The 18,472-nt window shown below is 43.2% G+C and overlaps 1 protein-coding gene across 3 annotated transcripts; it reads left to right on the top strand.

Annotated features, from left to right (window-relative positions):
- The first annotated feature begins 190 nt into the window (after window positions 1-190).
- ZNF792 (zinc finger protein 792) lies at window positions 191-18,233 on the top strand. Of its 3 annotated transcripts, none has more exons than XM_078063255.1 (4): window positions 191-564; window positions 3,058-3,142; window positions 3,599-3,721; window positions 4,361-18,233. In XM_078063255.1, the coding sequence occupies exons 1-4, from the start codon at window positions 247-249 to the stop codon at window positions 5,932-5,934; spliced, it is 2,100 nt and encodes a 699-aa protein (XP_077919381.1). In that variant the 5' UTR covers window positions 191-246; the 3' UTR covers window positions 5,935-18,233. The 3 variants fall into 3 exon arrangements, with proteins under 3 accessions (XP_077919381.1, XP_035964414.2, XP_077919382.1); XM_036108521.2 differs by having other exon boundaries at window positions 192-564; window positions 3,016-3,142; XM_078063256.1 differs by lacking the exon at window positions 3,058-3,142 and having other exon boundaries at window positions 481-564.
- The last annotated feature ends 239 nt before the right edge of the window (window positions 18,234-18,472 follow it).

The raw sequence follows: 18,472 nt of genomic DNA, 5'->3' as shown, positions 1-18,472 counted from the left end.
CCAGCACCGCCCTCCCAGCACCACCTCCGCCCCCCCGCATCACCACCCAGCACCGCCTTCCCAGCACCGCCCTCCCAGCACCACCTCCGCCCCCCCGCATCACCACCCAGCACCGCCTTCCCAGCACCGCCCCCCGGCACCGCCCCCGGCACCGCCCCCAGCACAGCCCTCCAGCGCGGCCGTGGGCGGGACGGGAAACGCCGGCGGGGGAGACTGAACCTGGAGTCCGTGCCTGGCGCGGGGCCAATGACAGCCCGGGAGCGCGGCGCCGCTTCGGGCCGGAACTTCCTGCGTCCCAGGCCTGCCAGTCCCGGCCCGGGCCGGGTGTGCGCGCCCGCGTCACCCGGCCTTTCCGGAGCTAGGGGGCCGAGACCGGGGGGCTGGGACCCTGCTCCGGCCCGCGGCCCGCGCGCCTGCACCAGCCGGGAGCCCGAGGCCCGAGGGCCCGCCGCGCCCGGGGCCAGGCGAAGCCGGGGGTTACCGGGGGCTGACCCGTCTCCGGCGGCCCCGCTGCGAGCCCGGGCACCGATGGCGGCGGCGGCGGCACTCAGAGACCCGGCACAGGTGAGTGCACAAGTAGCCACCGCGACCCCCACGCTGTCGTGCCTGGCGCCCGGACCGCGGAGGTGGGCCTTGTCCGTCTTCTCTCCTCTCCCACCTCTCCTCGGCTTTTGAGTCTGGGGGCGCTGGGGGAGAGCTACGCCCAGCCTGGGGTGCTGGATCCAGGCCGGAGATGAGACAGAGCGCTTCCCATTTCCGAAATCTAGGGGCAGGAGGCGAGGAAGGGTTTCCTAGGCACAGGGACCGGCGTGTGCAAGGCTTGGCGGTGAGATTGAGCTGAGGGCTCGGAGAGCAGGTGGGAGACAGTGAGCCCCGGAATGGCGGGCTGAGGAGCTGGGCCTCTATTCTGAGGGTGTTGGGAGCCATAGATGGTTTCGAGTAGAAGAGGAAGATTATCTGACTCGGGTCTTGACAGGCTCCCCGTGGACGCAGAGTGGAAAACGGACTTGGGGTAAGGGTGGAGGCAGGGAGGGCAGGGGGTCCGCTATTGCGGTAGTTCAGGTGAGCACTGCGGGTGGCTGGAGGTAGAAGTGATTGGATTCTGGATCCGGCTTTTAAGTCAGGCTGACCAGATTTTCTGATGTCGAAGGTGAGAAAGAGAAGGGATGGTTTTTGGCTTCAGCAGCTGGAAGGATGGATGCGGGACGGAGCTGGGGAAGTTGGTTGTAGAAGGAATTTTCAATATAAAAGCAGAAGTGAGGTTTTGGCGCTGCTAAGCTCTGATGTTCCAGAGACCCCTGAATGGAGTTGAGTGGGCAGCTTGCCACTGGTCACGGTGTTTGGGGGCGGTATAGTTACGGTTATGAGAGACCAAATACACAAAGGGACAAAGGCCAGACCGTATATAAAAATAGAATTCTTACCCACAACCTGCAGGGACCTGCCCAGGAAACCAACCTCTTTATCTACAATAAACAACCCAGGAAGCTAGCCTGCTTAAATTAGACTCACAGGAAGCCAGATTGCTATCTCTAGTGACAATCCGGGAACAGTAACTTCTGTAACAACCGGCCCCAGATGACCAGGCTGGATTAATAACTGACAGCTTCTCTAATATTTGTTCCTACTTCCAACTTGGGGCCAGGCAGAGAAAACCAAATATGCACCCCTAACCGATCACATAGGATGCCCCGCTTCTAGTTAGCCTGCCTGCAGCTTCCCTGGGCCAGCAGCCCCCAGTCAGGGCACATCTGAAGCCTTCCCTTTTCCCACTCCTCTGCCAAAGCATAAGCAACAGCGGCTCCCTCCCTCGCTGCTGCAAGCTCAGTATAAATAGCCTTTGTTTTTCTTACTTGGTTAGTCTTTCCACAGTTAAAACATCTAAATGTGGCATCTGGTGTGTGGACAAGGGTGTGGTTGCGTGTCCAGTTCAAGAAGGTGAACCTTCAGGTCAAGGCGGCAATGGTGTTAGAGAGAAGAGGAAGGCGGGGCCTGAGAACTGAGAACGGGGTCTCTTGGTGGGACACCGTGGTTGGCTTGTTTGGCATCATCAAGACAGACATGGAGGAGTAGTGGTCGTGGTGGTGGTGATGGTGTTGCTGTGTGGGGAAAGGGGGTCTAGCAGGTGGTGTAGATATGGGAGGGATGGGGAGACTCCGTAGTAATGGAGGCAGTATTACAACGAGCCCTGGGCTGGTGCTCATTCACCCCTCTGCAACCTCGGCAGGGGTCTGTGGTGCCCCTTGCTGGGGCCGGGGGTTTTCAGTTGGGCTGGGGAATTAGGTCAGGGGTAAATGGGGTCAGCTGGGAATGGGTGACCCTGAGTGGGTGGGGATAGGAGAACCCATGTGCAACATAGAAGAGAAAGAGGCCCAAGGGTATCTGGTATCTGTGTGGCTCTGCGTGGCTTAGATTGAAGTCAGGAAAGAGCTGGGCGGGGAGACCTTCAGATCACTGGCGGCTGTTGCCCTTGGCAGTGGGAGCCATCCAAGGATCTGGATGGGATCATGGTTGGATTTGCTAAGAACTTTCTGCATGTCGTGTGCAGAGTGACATGTGAGGGTCCATGGCAATAGCTATGATGTGGGCTGGGATGGAGAGAGAGTACAGTGACAATGGGGATGCAGTGGTGAGGTCCAGAGTCTGAGGAAGGTGCAGTCCAAGAAGTGATATGTATATAGGAGTGAGTGTGAGCTGTTGGCCCCAGGGCCTTGGTACTGGCAGTTAAGGGAGAAGATTGAGTCCGTGTTTGTATGTGGGAAGCATGATGTTGGTGACATGGGAGGGGGCCCACAGAGGAGGGGGTTGGGCCGTGGTGTCCCTCTGCCCACCTGCCCGTTGATGCTGTGGACTGACAGCAGGTGAGGTGAGGCATACAAAGGAGCAAACACCAGTGAAGCCAGGGCCTGGGATCTCCTCTGAGTTGGGAAGCTGGGGAGGAGAGGGAGCAGGGGACAGACGGGGAGGCCTGAGGAGAGAAGCTGATCCTGGAATGAACTGTCCCCATCACGGCAGGGCTGTGTGACCTTTGAGGACGTGACCATTTACTTCTCCCAGGAGGAGTGGGGGCTCCTTGATGAGGCTCAGAGGCTCCTGTACTGCGACGTGATGCTGGAGAACTTTGCACTTATAGCCTCGCTGGGTAAGGCCTTCACACCCACTGGGGGTCCTGAGCTCGTTTCTGCCTGTCCCCTTTTCCTTCCCACGGCCAGACCTATGGGCCCTGCTTCCTGCCCGCCTCTCCCAGGATATGTGCTGCATATTCCAGGCTCACGCCGAGTGCAGTGTCCCATCCTCTTCTGAGCAGCCCCAAAGCATTGTGGGGAAAGGGCCGGCAGCGAGGAGTCTTGCAGGTAGCCCAGTGGATCCCGGCTGGCTTGGCCACTCTCTGCCTGGGTGATCCTGTCCTTTAGCTAACGTTTCCTAGGGCCTGACTGCTGGGAATTCTGGCCCTGACGTGGTTACCGCTTGCTGTGACCGCTGGGATGTTCCTGCCATACCTCCCTTGTGTGTTCCTGTTGTAATATTTCACTTTCTTTCCTCTGGTCTGTCATCAGGTGGCTCACCTGGCCACTTACCTGCCCTGTCTCTCCCTCAGGACTTACCTCCTTCAGGTCGCACATAGTCGCCCAGCTGCAGATTGGGGCAGAGCCATGGGTGCCTGACAGGGTGGACATGACGTCAGCCATGGCAAGAGGGGCGTACAGCGGACCTACCTCTGGTGAGTAGGGGATGCGGGGACAGGTGACGTCACTGCTGTCTTCAAATCACACCTGCAGTTTTTCTCATGTTCGTCATTGTTTTGGTGCCCAAGCCAATGACCACATCTCTCTTCTACCTTTCCTTTCCCATTCTTGACACATCGCCCACTTGTCATTTCTGCTCTGACTTGTGGCCCCTGGCTCACTCTTTCCACAGCTCCCTCTGTGACTGTCTCCAACGTGGACCTACACTTAATATGGCATGATAGGTGCATATTCCCTTTCATAGTCCTTAAACAGCGGCCGCTCAGTTGCAATCAGATTTTCCTGGGCCTGGACGCACCGTTCTGCACAGGGTTCCGTGTGTTAGCAGCGGCCAAGGCCCTGCTGGGAAGCCTTTAGAAAGAAGTGAGTTGGAAACCCCGCCTTCCGGCCTAAGACTGTGCCCCATCCTTGTGTCCTTGGTCCCGGCAAGGCCTCCCTGGTTTGTGACCTTGCCGGGCACAGTACTGCAGAGCAGACATCCTTACCCTGACCTCAGGCTCCTCTTCTTGCCAGCAGTCCCGAGGACTCATGCCAGGGTCAGGCATGATTTGTCGCGGGGCTGCTTCCTTCCGTCTGAGTTCCTAGGAACTTCACCAGCACTTCTCTGCTTTCAGGGTTTTGCTGTGGAACGGAGGGTGAGCGTAGAGTGTCTGCAGAAGGAGTGTCACAGGACAGGAAGCTCAAGGCGGCTCTGTCCAACCAGAAGGACTACTCCTGTGACGCGTGTGGCCTGTACTTGAAAGACATTTTGCACCTGACTGAACACCAGGCAACACATGCCGGGCAGAAACCAGACGTGTGTGAGGCGGCTGGGAGAGGGATCGAGTCCATGGTGAATATAGACAAGCCTGTCAGAAGGGATGAGGACCGGGCCTCCCCTGTGAAGAGCTGCAGAGATGACACATCAAAGGAACCTTTCACAGTCAGGGAGGATGGGAAGGACTTTGTGGGTGGGACGGCCACATCCGGCTTTCTGCAGCATCAGGTCGCTCACAGAGTGGAGGAGCCCCCCCAGAGCACTGGCGTGCAGAGCCACAGCAAGTGTGGTGAATTTGGGAACGCTTTCAGTGACAAGCCCACACCTGTTCAGCACCAGAGAACCCCCACTGGAGAAAGGCCTTATGAGTGCAACAAATGTGGGATATTCTTTAGCCACGCTTCCGGCCTCTTTCAGCACCAGAGAGATCACAATAGAGGAAAGCCTTATGAGTGCTGCGAATGTGGGAAGTTCTTTAGCCAACACTCTAGTCTCGTTAAACATCAGAGAGTTCACACTGGGGAAAGCCCTCACGTGTGCAGTGAATGTGGGAAATTCTTTAGCCGAAGCTCCAACCTCATTCAGCATAAGAGGGTGCACACAGGAGAGAAGCCTTACGAGTGCAGCGAATGTGGGAAGTTCTTCAGCCAGCGCTCCAACCTCATTCATCATAAGAGGGTTCATACGGGCAAAAGTGCTCACGAGTGCAGTGAGTGTGGGAAGTCTTTCAACTGCAACTCCAGCCTCATTAAGCACTGGAGGGTTCACACTGGAGAAAGACCTTATAAGTGCAACGAATGTGGGAAATTCTTCAGCCACATCGCCAGTCTCATCCAACATCAGATAGTCCACACTGGTGAACGGCCTTATGGGTGCAGCGAATGTGGGAAAGCCTTCAGCCGGAGCTCCGACCTCATGAAGCATCAGAGAGTCCACACTGGGGAACGGCCTTATGAGTGCATCGAATGTGGGAAATTGTTTAGCCAGAGCTCCAGCCTCAACAGCCATCGGAGACTTCACACTGGCGAACGGCCTTATCAGTGCCCCGAATGTGGGAAATTCTTTAACCAAAGCTCCAGCCTCCATAACCATCGGAGACTTCACACCGGTGAGCGGCCTTATGAGTGCCTCGAATGTGGGAAAACCTTCAGGCAAAGGTCTAATCTGAGGCAACACCAGAAGGTTCACAAACCAGACAGGCCATATAAGTGTGGCGAATGTGGAAAAGCCTTCAGCCAGAGGCCTACCCTCGTCCGGCACCAGAAAATTCACACTAGGGAAAGGAGTGCAGAGAATGTGCACCCTCCTCCAGCACAACGATGTGCAGTGGAGATAAGCTCTGAGAACAGTCTTTACGAGGGGGCCATCAGCCAGAGGTTGAACCTCGTTCATCCCAGTGTCCACACTGGGCAGATTCCCTATGAATGCTAGTTATGTTGGAAGGTCTCGGGAACAAAGTAGCATTTTCTCACCGTGGACTCTACCAGACCTTTGTCACTGCAGGTGTTTGTGGTAGAAGCCATTGAGCTCTGGCAGGTCTCCAAGAGCATGTGTCGGCCAGTCCCTATGTTCAGACCTCTTCCCTTTTGCCAGGAGGGAATCCCGAGTAGCCTGAGGCCACAGGAAGATGTCATTCCCTCCTTCTGTGACCAGTGTAGCTGTGGACATGACCCATCTTTGACCATAAAGACCTGAGCTGGGTTCTCCTGGCGGCTTTCGGAGAAGGTTTCCCTTCTTCCAAGGGAAGATCTCATATGATGCTCATGATGGATTTATCCAGACTCCACATTACCCATCCCAACAACTACCTACTTTACATTGCCTTAGTGATAAAGCCCCCTTTAATCCCATGTGTTCTGATCACTGTGAAGTGGGTTGAGAACACAGTTAAGGTCTACCAGACTAAAAGGGTCTCCAAATGTATTGCCTCAGAGAAAGAGCAGGATAGTGGAGAATAGCTGTCAGATTTGGCCTCCTTTGTGTTGCTACTCAGGACTTCCTGGGGAAGATGGTAGGACTTTGTGGGCCTAATGTGATCTGAATGGCATGAATTTTTGTGAGCCAGAGATTATCCTGAGGACGGGGTAGTTGTGACAACCTCCTCTGTATCTGGGAGCAGCATGAATAGGGCCCCATTTCCACGGGATGCCTCATGTTCCCTAGCACTGTTAAGCAGACACTGTTTACCTGGCACCTGCCAAGGGGCCATATGCCTTGAAGTTTAGCATCTGGTATACAGGTGTCCTAACTGTAAGACTTACTGGGCCCAATTGAGACCATAATTTGTATGGAAACACTGGAGGTGATGATGAAGTAGACGAGCCTGCAGCAAACTAGAGGGAATGTACCTGTTCTAAAAGTGCATCCACAAATGTTCCTTTGAATGTGACTGCAGAATTCAGGCTTTGCAGAAATTCTCAGGACCTCCAGACCTCTGTCCTATGACTCAGGTCACTGACAGAGCAAAAACCTAAAGGTTTTGTGGGTACTAAGTGTCTCTGCATTATTCGTGCCACAGCCATTGCTGCATTGGCAGGAGAATGGGGGCTGAGAGAAGGTAGACCCTGTACTCCAGGGATGTAGCATTTGTCACATAGCCAGCCATTTTTGCTGCCAAGACAGAGAAGGGAGTCAATGTAGGGTTGCCAAATCTAATTTTCTAAAATGAATGGGAGATCAGATTTTTATGTGCAACAATTTATTTAAATGCTTTGTTGAGATATAATTGTCATGCAACAGTTGTACATATTTGATGTGTACAATTTGAGAAGTTTTTCAGTATGTATACACTCAGGGAACCAACACCAGAACCATGACAATGACAGTGGACCTATCCATCACCCACAAAGCTACCTCGTGCCCTTTACTATCCCTCATGCCTTCCCAGAAAACCATGATTTACTCTTTTTTCTTTTCTTTTTTTTTTTTTACTACAGATTTGTTTGCCTTTCTTAGAATTTTATACAACTGGAATCATAAAGTATTTATACCCTATTTTTGGTCTTTTTTCTTTTACGGCGTAATTATCTTGAGAATTATCCATGCTGTATGTATGAACAGTTCATTCCTTTTGCTGTTGAGTAGTGCTCCCTTGAGTGAATCCATCACAATTTTTTATGCTTTAAAAAGTCTCTGGTAAAATACACATAACATAAAATTTACCATCTTTACCATCTTTAAGTGCATAGTTCAGGGGTATTAAGTACATTCATATTGTACAGCCATCACCACCATTCACATCCCGAGCTCTTTTCATCTTGCAACCAAAAGTCTGTACCCATTAAACACTAACTTCAAAGCCGCCCCCCGCAAGCCCCTGGAAACCGCCCGTCTACTTTCTGTCTCTCTGAATTTGACTACTTCAGCTACCTCATATGCATTGAGTCATCTAGTATTTGTCTTTTTGTGAGTGGTTTATTTCACTTGGCATAATGTCCTCAAGGTTCATCCATGTTTTATGCCATGTGTCAGAATTTCTTTTTATGGCTGAATAATATGCCATTGTATTTTTATGCCATATTTTGCTTATTCATTCATCTGTCAATGGGTATTTGGTTTACTTCCACCTTTTAGCTATTGTGAACCATGCAGCTGTGACCATGGGTGTACAAATATCTCCTTGAGGCCTTGCTTTCTATTCTTGTTTTATTTATTTATTCTTTTTAAGATTTTATTTGAGAGCGAGCGAGCAAGAGAGAGCATAAGTAGGCTGAGGGGCAGAGGGAGAAGCAGACTCCCTGCTGAGCAGGGAGCCCGATGTGGGGCTCAATCCTGGGACTCTGGGATCATGACCTGAGCTGAAGGCAGACAGCTAACCAACTGAGCCACCCAGGCGCCCCCTTGCTTTCATTATAGATATATCTGGAAGTGGAATTACTGGCTCATATGGTAATTATATTTTTAATTTTTTGAGGAACTGCCATACTGTTTTCCACAGTTGCTCTATCATTTTATATTCCTACCAACAGTATACATGCGTTCTGATTTTTCCACATCCTCACCAACACTTGTTTTATCTTTAAAAAAAATCTAAAAAATGTTTGAGTAGTATCCATCCTGATATATATGAAGTGGTTTCCTTCTATCCTACCTTGTTGAGTGTTTTTATCATGAAAGGGTGTTGGATTTTGTCGAATGCTTTTTTTTCCATAAATTGATAGGGTCCTGTGTTTTTTCCTTCTGTTAATGTGGTGTATTATACTGATTGATTTTCGTATGTTGAAACTTCCTTGCATTCCAAGAATAAATCCCACTTAAACATGGTGTATAATCCTTTCAGTATGCTGCTAAATTCTGTTTGCTAATATTTAAAGATATTTGCACCCATGTTCATAAGTGATATTGGTCTGCACTTTTCTTATACTATCATTTTCTGGCTTTGGTATCAGGGCAAATGAATTAGGAGTTGTTCTCTCCTCTTCAAGTTTTTGGAAAATCTTAACAAAGATTAGTGCTATTTCTTTAATGTGTAGAATTCACCAATAAAGTCACTGGGTCCAGAGCTTTGTTGTGAGGAGGTTTTTGGTTGTTTATTCATTATACTTAGTAATTATAAGTTTATTCAGATATTCTCTTCATGATTCAGTCTTGATAGGATTTGTATTTCTAAGGATTAGTCTATTTCATCTAGGTTCCATTTTTTGGGTGTACAGTTGTTCATAGTACTCTTGTAATCCTTTTTATTTCTGTAGAATTGGTAGTAATGCCCCCACTTATATTTCTGATTCCAGTAATTTGAGTCTTCTCTCTTCTTTTAGTCACTCTAGCTAAAGGTTGGTCAATTTTGTTCAACTTTTTGAAGAGCCGTCTTCTGGATTTGTTGATTTTTCTCTATTGTTTTTCTATTCTCTATTTTTTAAATCTCTAATCTTTAGTATTTTTTTTTAAGATTTTATTTATTTGACAGAAAGAGACACAGTGAGAGAGGGAACACAAGCAGAAGGAGTGGGAGAGGGAGAAGCAGGCTTCCCGTGGAGCAGGGAGCCCAATGTGGGGCTCGATCCCAGGACCCTGAAATCATGACCTGAGCCGAAGGCAGACGCTTAACAACTGAGCCACCCAGGCGCCCCATCTTTAGTATTTCTTAACTTTGTCTAGCTCTTGGTTTAGTTCTTCTTCTAGTTCTTTAAGTTGCAAAGTAAGGTTGTTGATTTGAGATCTCTCTTTTTTAATATAAGCTTCCTCCATACAGCTTTTGCTACATGTCATAAATTTTGGTATGTTGTTTTTGTTTTCTTCCTTCCTTCCTTTCTTTTCTATCTTTCCTTCCTTTCTTCCTTCCTTCCTTCCTTCCTCCCTCCATACTTCCTTCTTCTTCCCCCCCCCCTTTTTTTTTGAGAGATAGAGAGCATGCACGCGCCCATGTGAGCAGGAGGGGGAGGCCCAGAGGGAGAGGAAGAGAATCTTAAGCATACTCTGCATTGAGCGTAAAGCTTGACCTGGGGCTTGATCTCACGATTCTGAGATCATGACGAGCCAAAATCAAGAGTCAGACACTTAACCGACTGAGCCCCCCAGGTGCCCTGTGTTTTTGTTTTCTTTCATCTTGGGTATTTTCTAATATTCCTGGTGATTTCTCCTTTGTTTCAGTGATTGTTTAAGCATGTGTTATTTAATTTCCACAAATTTGTGAATTTTCCAATTTGCCTTTCATCAATTTCTAACTTCATCCTGCTGAGATTAGAGAAAATAGTTTGCATAATATCTTTTAAAACCTATTAAGCCTTAATCTGTGACCTAATGTGGTCTATCATAGAAATGTCCTATGTGCACCTGAGAACAATGTTTTCTGTTGGTGGTGGTTAGAGTATTGTGTACATTTCTGTTAGTTCTGATTGGTTTATTGTATTGTTCAAGACCTTTATTTCCTTAATGACTTTTTTCCATTATTGAGAGCAGGGTGTTGAAGTCTCCAACTATTGTAAAACTATTTACTCCTGTCAGTTTTTGAGTCATATATATTCTTGGTCTGTTATTAGTTTCACAAATGTTTATAATTGTTATAACTTCTTGCTGTATAAAACCTTTTATTATGATATAAAAATGTCCAAATTTGTGTTGTAAACTTTTTTTGTATGAAAACTTATTTGCATGGAATGTTTTTCCATCCTTTCACTTTCAACCTACTTGTGTCTCTGGCTGTAAAGTTAGTCTCTGTGGACAGCATATAGTTGGATAATATTTTAAACATCCATTCTGTCAGTCTCTGTCTTTTGATTGGAGAGTTTAATCCATTTACATTTAAAGTAATTACTGATGAAGGATTTACTTCTGTGATTTTGCTATTTGTTTTCTATATGGCTTTTCTGTCATCCATTTCCTATATTACTGTCTTTTTTTTTTTTTATGTGAAATGCTTTAATTCCCTACTCATTTCCTTTTGTGTATATTCTATAGCTATTTTCTTTGTGGTTACCATGGAGATTATGTTGAACATTCAAAAATTATTAACACTCTAATTTGAATTTATATTAACTTAACTTCAATACCATACAAAAACTCTGCTCCTATGTAATTCCATCCCCAACTCTTTCAGTTATTGATATCACAGAATTACATTTTTATACATTTTATGTCCAAAACATAGGCTAATAACTGTTCTTAAAGATGTACAAGCTTTTTAAGAAAACGCATGAGCTTTTTAAATCGTGTAGAAATTTTAAAATGGAGTTATAAACCAAAGTTACAATAATAGTAGTTTTTAAAATTGTCCATGTATTTATCTTTACAAGTGATCTTTATTCCTTCATATGGCTTAGAATTAGTCCAATGCCCTTTGATTTCAAGTGGAAGGACTCCCTTTAGCATTTCTTGCTGGGCAGGTCTAGTGGTAACAAACTTCCTTGGATTTTGTTTATCTGGGAATTAATTTCTCCCTTACTTTTGAAAGACAGATTTGCCAGATAGATGATGCTTGGTTACCATTTTCTTTTCTTTCAGTACTTTGAACGTACCAGCCCATTGCCTTCTGGCTTCTAAGGATTCTGATGAAGAATCTGTGGATAATCTTATTGAGTATCCTTTGTATGCGACAAATCACCTCTCTTGTTCCTTTCAAATTTCTCTTTGTCTTTTGACAGATTGTAATTTGTCTGGATTTGGGCCTCTTTGAATTTATCCTTCTTGGAGTTCCTTGAGCTTCTTGGATGCTTATATTCATGTATTTCATCAAATTGGGGGAGTTAATTCTTCAAGTTATCTCTCTTCTCCTTTCTCTCATCTCCTGGGATTCACACGACATGTATATTGTTCCTCTTGAAGGTGTTCCAGAGGTGCTTTATATTCTGCTGACTTCTTCAATCTTTTTTCTTTTGATTTTCCTATCTTGAAGTTCACTGATTCTCCCGTATCCTCACATCTGCTTTTGAATCCCTCTAGCAAATTTTTCATTTCAGTTATGGTAATTTTAGCAACAGAATTTTTTTTTTCTTTTTATGTTTTCTATGTCTTGTGTGACATTTCCATTTTGTTCATACATTATTTTCTTGCCTTTCTCCATATCTTACTTTAGTTATTTGATCATCTGTAAGATAGTTGTTTTAAAGTCTTTGTCTAGTAGAGCTGCCATCAGGTCTTTTTAAGAGATAGTTTCTGATGATTTTTTTTTTTTTCTCTGAATGGGCCATACTTTCCCATTTCCTTATATGCCTTGTGATTTTTTTTTTTTTTTGAACACTGGACAATTTAAATTTAATAATGTGTTAACTCTGGGAAAATCAGATTCTTCATCTTTCCCCAGGGTTTGCCATTTTTATTTAATTTTTAAAATTTAATTGTCATAGGTTGTCTCTGCTGGGGAACAGCCTGTGGTGTATCTCAGGTCTTTTCTGAGTCTGTGCCTTGAATTTTAAAATTCTCCTGTATATGTGATTGCTTTGGAATGTCTTAATCCTAAATATTTAGCTCCCAAAAGGAGAGAAAGAAAAATGAAGGGGAAAAAAATGTGCTGGTACCTAAATTCCCTGAAAGTCACTCTGCCAGAGAGGGAGGGGCTTGCAACAATTGGATAAGGGTTGCACAAATGGCTGCCCACTACTGCGATTTCACCTCTGCAATCAGGTTAGAGCACAGATCCTCAATATTTGGAGAGTGGGGTCCTACCCAGGCTCCCAAAAATTGCATGCATGCTGCTCCAGGGACACACACATAGCTGCCTACCACAGGGCAAGGGGATAAGGGATGCGAGCGGCTACAGTGCTAAGGACTGACACTAACCCAAATTAACTGTAATTTACTACTGCTTAAGCCTTCCTCTGGAAGTTGTAAGCCTTTGAATGGACCCCAGAGTTCCAAAATAATTACGGTAGACACATTCTGCCAGTACAATTGTTGTCAGGGTAGGGAGATTACTTTCAGTGCTTCCTATCTACTACCTTTCCAGAATCCTTATTCAAATGCACTATAATTTTTTAACCTTTTAATATGTTAAATGACATGGGTTTTTAGCTATTACAAATTAAGCTATGACCATGAATGTACAGGTCTTCATATGAGTCTATGCTTTCATTTCCCTTGTGATAATATCTAGGAGTACAGTACCTTTGTCACAGGGCAGAGAAATATTTAAATTTTTGGAAACTGACAAACTGTGTTCTAAAGTGCTTATACCATGTTACTTTCCCCCAGCTGTGAATGAGTTCCAGTTCTTCCATATATTAGCCAACAATTGCTATGATCAATGTTTTTAATGTTTGTCATTTTAACAGGTAGGTAGTAGTAGATCCTCACTGTGGCTTTACCTTGCATTTATCTAATGACTCATGACCTTGAGCATTTTAAAAATGTTATTTACCACCCACATATCTTTGGTAAAATGTCCTTTCATATCTTTTGCCTTCTTTTGAAATAAATGTTGGTTAATATTTCTATTTTCATGAACAAGAATACAATGAAACAGCAAAGAACTTTGTTGGAACTTCAGTCATTTATCAGTGATGTTGTAACTTATTTACTTAATGGGGTAATAAGTTTGAATACTGAAAATATTTCCTTAAAATTTTATGTTGTTCCCAATGGAAAACTATAGACACAATACACTTTTAATTATTAACATAATGTCTACTTTCTTAAATCTTCACAGCTAATAAAACGGTAAGTCCAGCTTTGAGCTATAGTGTTTACCATGCAGCCATTTTCAAGCTATGAATGCTGTCCATGAATGGGAAGTTGGGGAACTGTGTGTAGTAGTACACCACTGTATTTTATATCCATCATAGAGATGCAACAGATGTAAATAACTTTATGCACAGGTTTCTAATTCCAAATTTAACTTAATAGATATAGGGCTACGCAGGTTACCTATTTTTTATTATGTAAACTTCAGTCATTTATGCCTTTAAAGGAATTTGTCCATTTCATTTAAGTTGTCCATTTATTGGTATAGATAGGTTCATGATTTTCCCTTATTCCCCTTCAATATTTGTATAATCTGTAGTGATGTCTCCTTTCTAATTCCTGATATTTATAATTGGTGTGTTTTCTTTTTTAATGTGATAAATCTTAGCTAGAGGCTTATCTATTTTATTATTCATAAGGCTTTTGGTTTTACCGACTTTATAGTTTAGTCTGTTTACTTCACTGATTTCCATTTAGATTTTTATTATTTTGGGTTTTTGCTTTTTTTTTTTTTTTTTAAGATTTTATTATTTATTTGACAGAGAGAGACACAGTGAGAGAGGGAACACAAGCAGGGGGAGTGGGAGAGGGAGAAGCAGGCTTCCCACTGAGCAGGAAGCCCGATGCGGGGCTCGATCCCAGGACCCTGGGATCATGACCTGAGCCAAAGGCAGACGCCCAACGACTGAGCCACCCAGGCACCCTGGGGTGTTTTTGCTTTTCCTAGTTTTCATTTTACTTTATTTTTAAGATTTATTTAAAGTAAACTCTACACGCAGCATGGGGCTTGAACTTACAACTGAGTCGAGTCACATGCTCTACTGACTGAACCAGCCAGATGCTCCTTCTTGTTTTTTTTTTTTTAATTTTTTTTTTATGATTTTATTTATTTGAGAGAGAGAATGAGATAGAGAGCATGAGAGGGGGGAGGGTCAGAGGGAGAAGCAGACTCCCTGCTGAGCAGGGAGCCCGATGTGGGACTCGATCCCGGGACTCCAGGATCATGACCTGAGCCGAAGGCAGTCACTTACCCAACTGAGCCACCCAGGCGCCCCTCCTTCTTTTGTTTTTTAAATGTGGAAACAGATCCTTTTCTCAATACTTTTGTTTAATGTTTCCTTATAGTTCACTTAGCCTTCAATCCTGACAATTTCCTCTTATATTTCCTTCTAAATATTTTGTACTTTTACATTTTATTTCAGTCTGTGATCCATTTTAAGTTCATTTTTGTTTAAGGTAAAAGGCTTTTCTTCCTCTTGTGTCTCACATCTGGGCAAGCTGATAAGGAAGCCCTAGTGGTCTCTTCTTTTGCAAGATTCAAACCATGTGAACCCCTGCCCAAGCAAGGAAATGGTATTTATCTCAGCCCCACCTTCAGGTATTCTGGGTATGCTAGTCTGTTTCTATTAATAATTAAAAAAACTGTACTTGGAAATTTTAATAATAAAAAGTTATAAAATTAATATAGTCCTGTCTGGAGACGACATAAGTGAGCTACATCTCTGGCCTGTTAAAATTTGAGCAATAAAAGAGAATCCAGACCATTATGGATTAAAATACACTGAACACATAAAAATGAGCCCAAAAGGAGACTTCTTTAAAAAGATAAGCATAAAGATCTTACATGCCATTACATCTATATGACATGGCAGAAAAATTAAGTATGAAGCTTTATATGAGTTTAAACTCACAAGAAAGGATTGAGCAAAGATAAATAAAAATATAAGTGAAATTTCTATAAAGTGGATACATACTGAATTCACACTGGCTGATACTTCTGGGGAGGTAGAATATGTGACTAGGTATTCAGACAAAGAAAAATTTCTCAAACTCTTCCAAAAAAAAAAATGAAGAGGAGGAAATCCTTCCAAACTTATTTAAGGCCAGCGTTACCCTAATGACAAAACCAGGCAAGAACACCACAGAAAAAGAAAATTGCATGCCAATATCCCTGATGGACATAGATATAAAAATTCTCAACAAAATATTAGCAATCCAAACAAAATAATCCATTAAAAAGAACATACACTGTGATTAAGTGGGATTTAGTCCAGGCATGAAAGTATGGTTCAACATCCACAAATCAATGTGACAAACTACATTAACAAAGTGAAGAATCAAAATCATCTGATCATCTCAACAGTTATAGGAAAAGCATGTGACAAAATTCAACATCAATTTATGATAAAAACTTTCAACAAAGCGGGTATAGTGTGAATATTTCTCAACACAATAGAGGCCATTTATGACAAGTCCACAGCAAACATACTCAACAGTGAAAAGCTGAAAGCTTTTCCTCCATGATCAGGAACAAGACAAAGATGCCCACTCTCTCCACTTTTATTCAACATAGTATTGCAAGCCTTAGCCAGAGCAATTAGGCAAGGAACAGAAACAGAAGGCACCCAAATTGGAAAGAAAGAAAGAAAACTATCACTATCTGTGGACAGTAAGATTTTATATACAGAAAACCCTAAACATTCCACCAAAAAACTATTAGAATTAATAAGCAAATTCAGTAAAGTTGCAGGATACAAAATCAATATACAAAACCAGTTGTGTTTCTATATACCAACAAACTATCAGAAAGAAAAAATTAAGAAAACAATCCCAGGGGCACCTGGATGGCTCAGTCATTAAGCATCTCCCTTCAGCTCGGGTCATGATCCCAGGGTCCTGGAATCGGGCCCCATGTCGGGCTACCTGATCAGCGGGAAGCCTGCTTCTCCCTCTCCCACTCCCCCTGCTTGTGTTCCCTCTCTCGCTGGTCTCTCTCAAATAAATAAATAGAATCTTAAAAAGAAAAGAAAATCCCATTTACAATTACATCAAAAAGAATAAAACAACTAGGAATAAATTTAATCAAGGTGAAAGACCCTTACACTGAAAATTTAAAAACATTAATAAAAGAAATCAAAGAAGACACAAATAAATCTAAAGATATTTCATGCTCATGGATTGGAAGAAATAATATGTTAAAATGTCCATATTACCCCAAGCAATCTATGGGTTCAGTGCAATCCCTATCAAAATCCCAATGGCATTTTTCACAGAAATAGAACAATCCTAAAATTTGTATGGAATGACTAAATTTGTACTACATAACCAAAGCAATTTTGAGAAAGAAGAACAACGCTGGAGGCATCATACGTCTTGATTTCAAACTATATTATAAGGCTACAGTAATCAAAACAGTATGGTATTGGCATAAAGCAGACACACAGACCTACACAATGGAATAGAGAGCCCATAAATAAATCCATGCATATGTAGTCAGTTAAATTTATGAGAAAGGAGCCAAGAATATACAATTGGGAAAGGACAGTCTCTTCAATAAATGGTGCTGGGAAAACCAGATAGCCACATGCAGAAGAATGAAACTATACCACTATCTTACACCATTCACAAACTTTAACTCAAAATGGATTAAAGACTTGAATAAAAGATGAGAAACCATAAAACTCCTAGAAGAAAACAGGCAGTAAGCTCCTTGATGTTGCTCTTGGAGATATTTTTTGGATTTGACTCCAGAGACAATGGCAGCAAAAGTAAACAAATGGGACTAGATCAAACTAAAATGCTTCTGCACAATGAAAGAAATCAACAATATAAAAAGGCAACCTACTGAATGGGAGATGATGTTTGCAAATGATACATTTGATAAGGGGTTAATATCCAAAATATATAAAGGAATTATACAACTTGGTAGCAAAAAACAATCCAATTAAAAAATGGGCAGAAGATCTGAACAGAGATTTTTCCAAAGAAGACATATAGATGGTCAACAGGCATATGAAAAGATGCTTATTACCAATCATCAGGAAAATGCAAATCAAAACCACGAGATATCACCTCACACCTGTCAGAATGGCTATTAGCAAAAAGACAAGAATTAACAAATGTCAGTGAGAATGTGGAGAAAAGGGAATCCTCATGCATTGTTGATGAAAAATGAAAAATATAACTACCATACAATCCAGCATTTCCATTTCTAGGTATTTATCCAAAGAAAATGAAATCACTAATTCAAAAAGATATATGCACCCCTACGTTCATTGCAGTATTATGGAAACAATCAATGGATGAATGGATAAAGAAAATGTGGTATTTATATACAATGGAATACTATTTAGCCATAAAAAAGAATAAAATCTTGCCATTCACAACAACATGGATAGATCTTGAGGGTATTATGTTAAGTGATATAAGTCAGGAAAAAACAAATACCGTATGATTTCACTTATATGTGGAATATAGAAAAACAAACAGAACTCATAGATGCAGAGAACAAATTTGTGGTTGCCAGAACGGGGGTGGGTGAAATGGGCGAAGGAAGTCAAGATAAAACAACTTCTAATCATTAAATAAATAAGTCATGGGGATATAATGTACAGTATGGTGGCTATAGTCAACAATATTTATGATATATGTAACTTTATATAATGATAGGAGGAAACCTGACATTATAGTGATCATTTTACAGTGTATATACAAATGTTGAATCATTATGTTGTATACCTGAAAATGTTATGTCAATTATGCCTCAATTAAAAAAAAAAAACCATGGAAAAATGTCACTAAAACAGCTGACTTAAAACTGTATGTGCTTCAGATTATGGTAGAGTTGTGTTTTGTACCATCATTTCTTTGGATAATACCAAATATCAGTATCTATAAGCATATTTTTGGAGGTTGCATAGCTTACACAGAAAGGAAACAATTGAAATCCATCAAAATGAGTACTATATAGTAGCAAAATGGAAAAGATAAATGGAGACAGTAAGTACTCAGATGATGGTGTGAGTGGTCATCATGGTAGGGGAGCGTCTGGGTGGAGGCTGGGGCTGTGAGTATG

This window comes from Halichoerus grypus, chromosome 15 (genome assembly GCF_964656455.1).
Source record: "Halichoerus grypus chromosome 15, mHalGry1.hap1.1, whole genome shotgun sequence".
Lineage (NCBI taxonomy): Eukaryota > Metazoa > Chordata > Mammalia > Carnivora > Phocidae > Halichoerus > Halichoerus grypus.
Note: the sequence above shows the minus strand (reverse complement) of the source record. Positions and strands in the feature narration are given on the sequence as shown.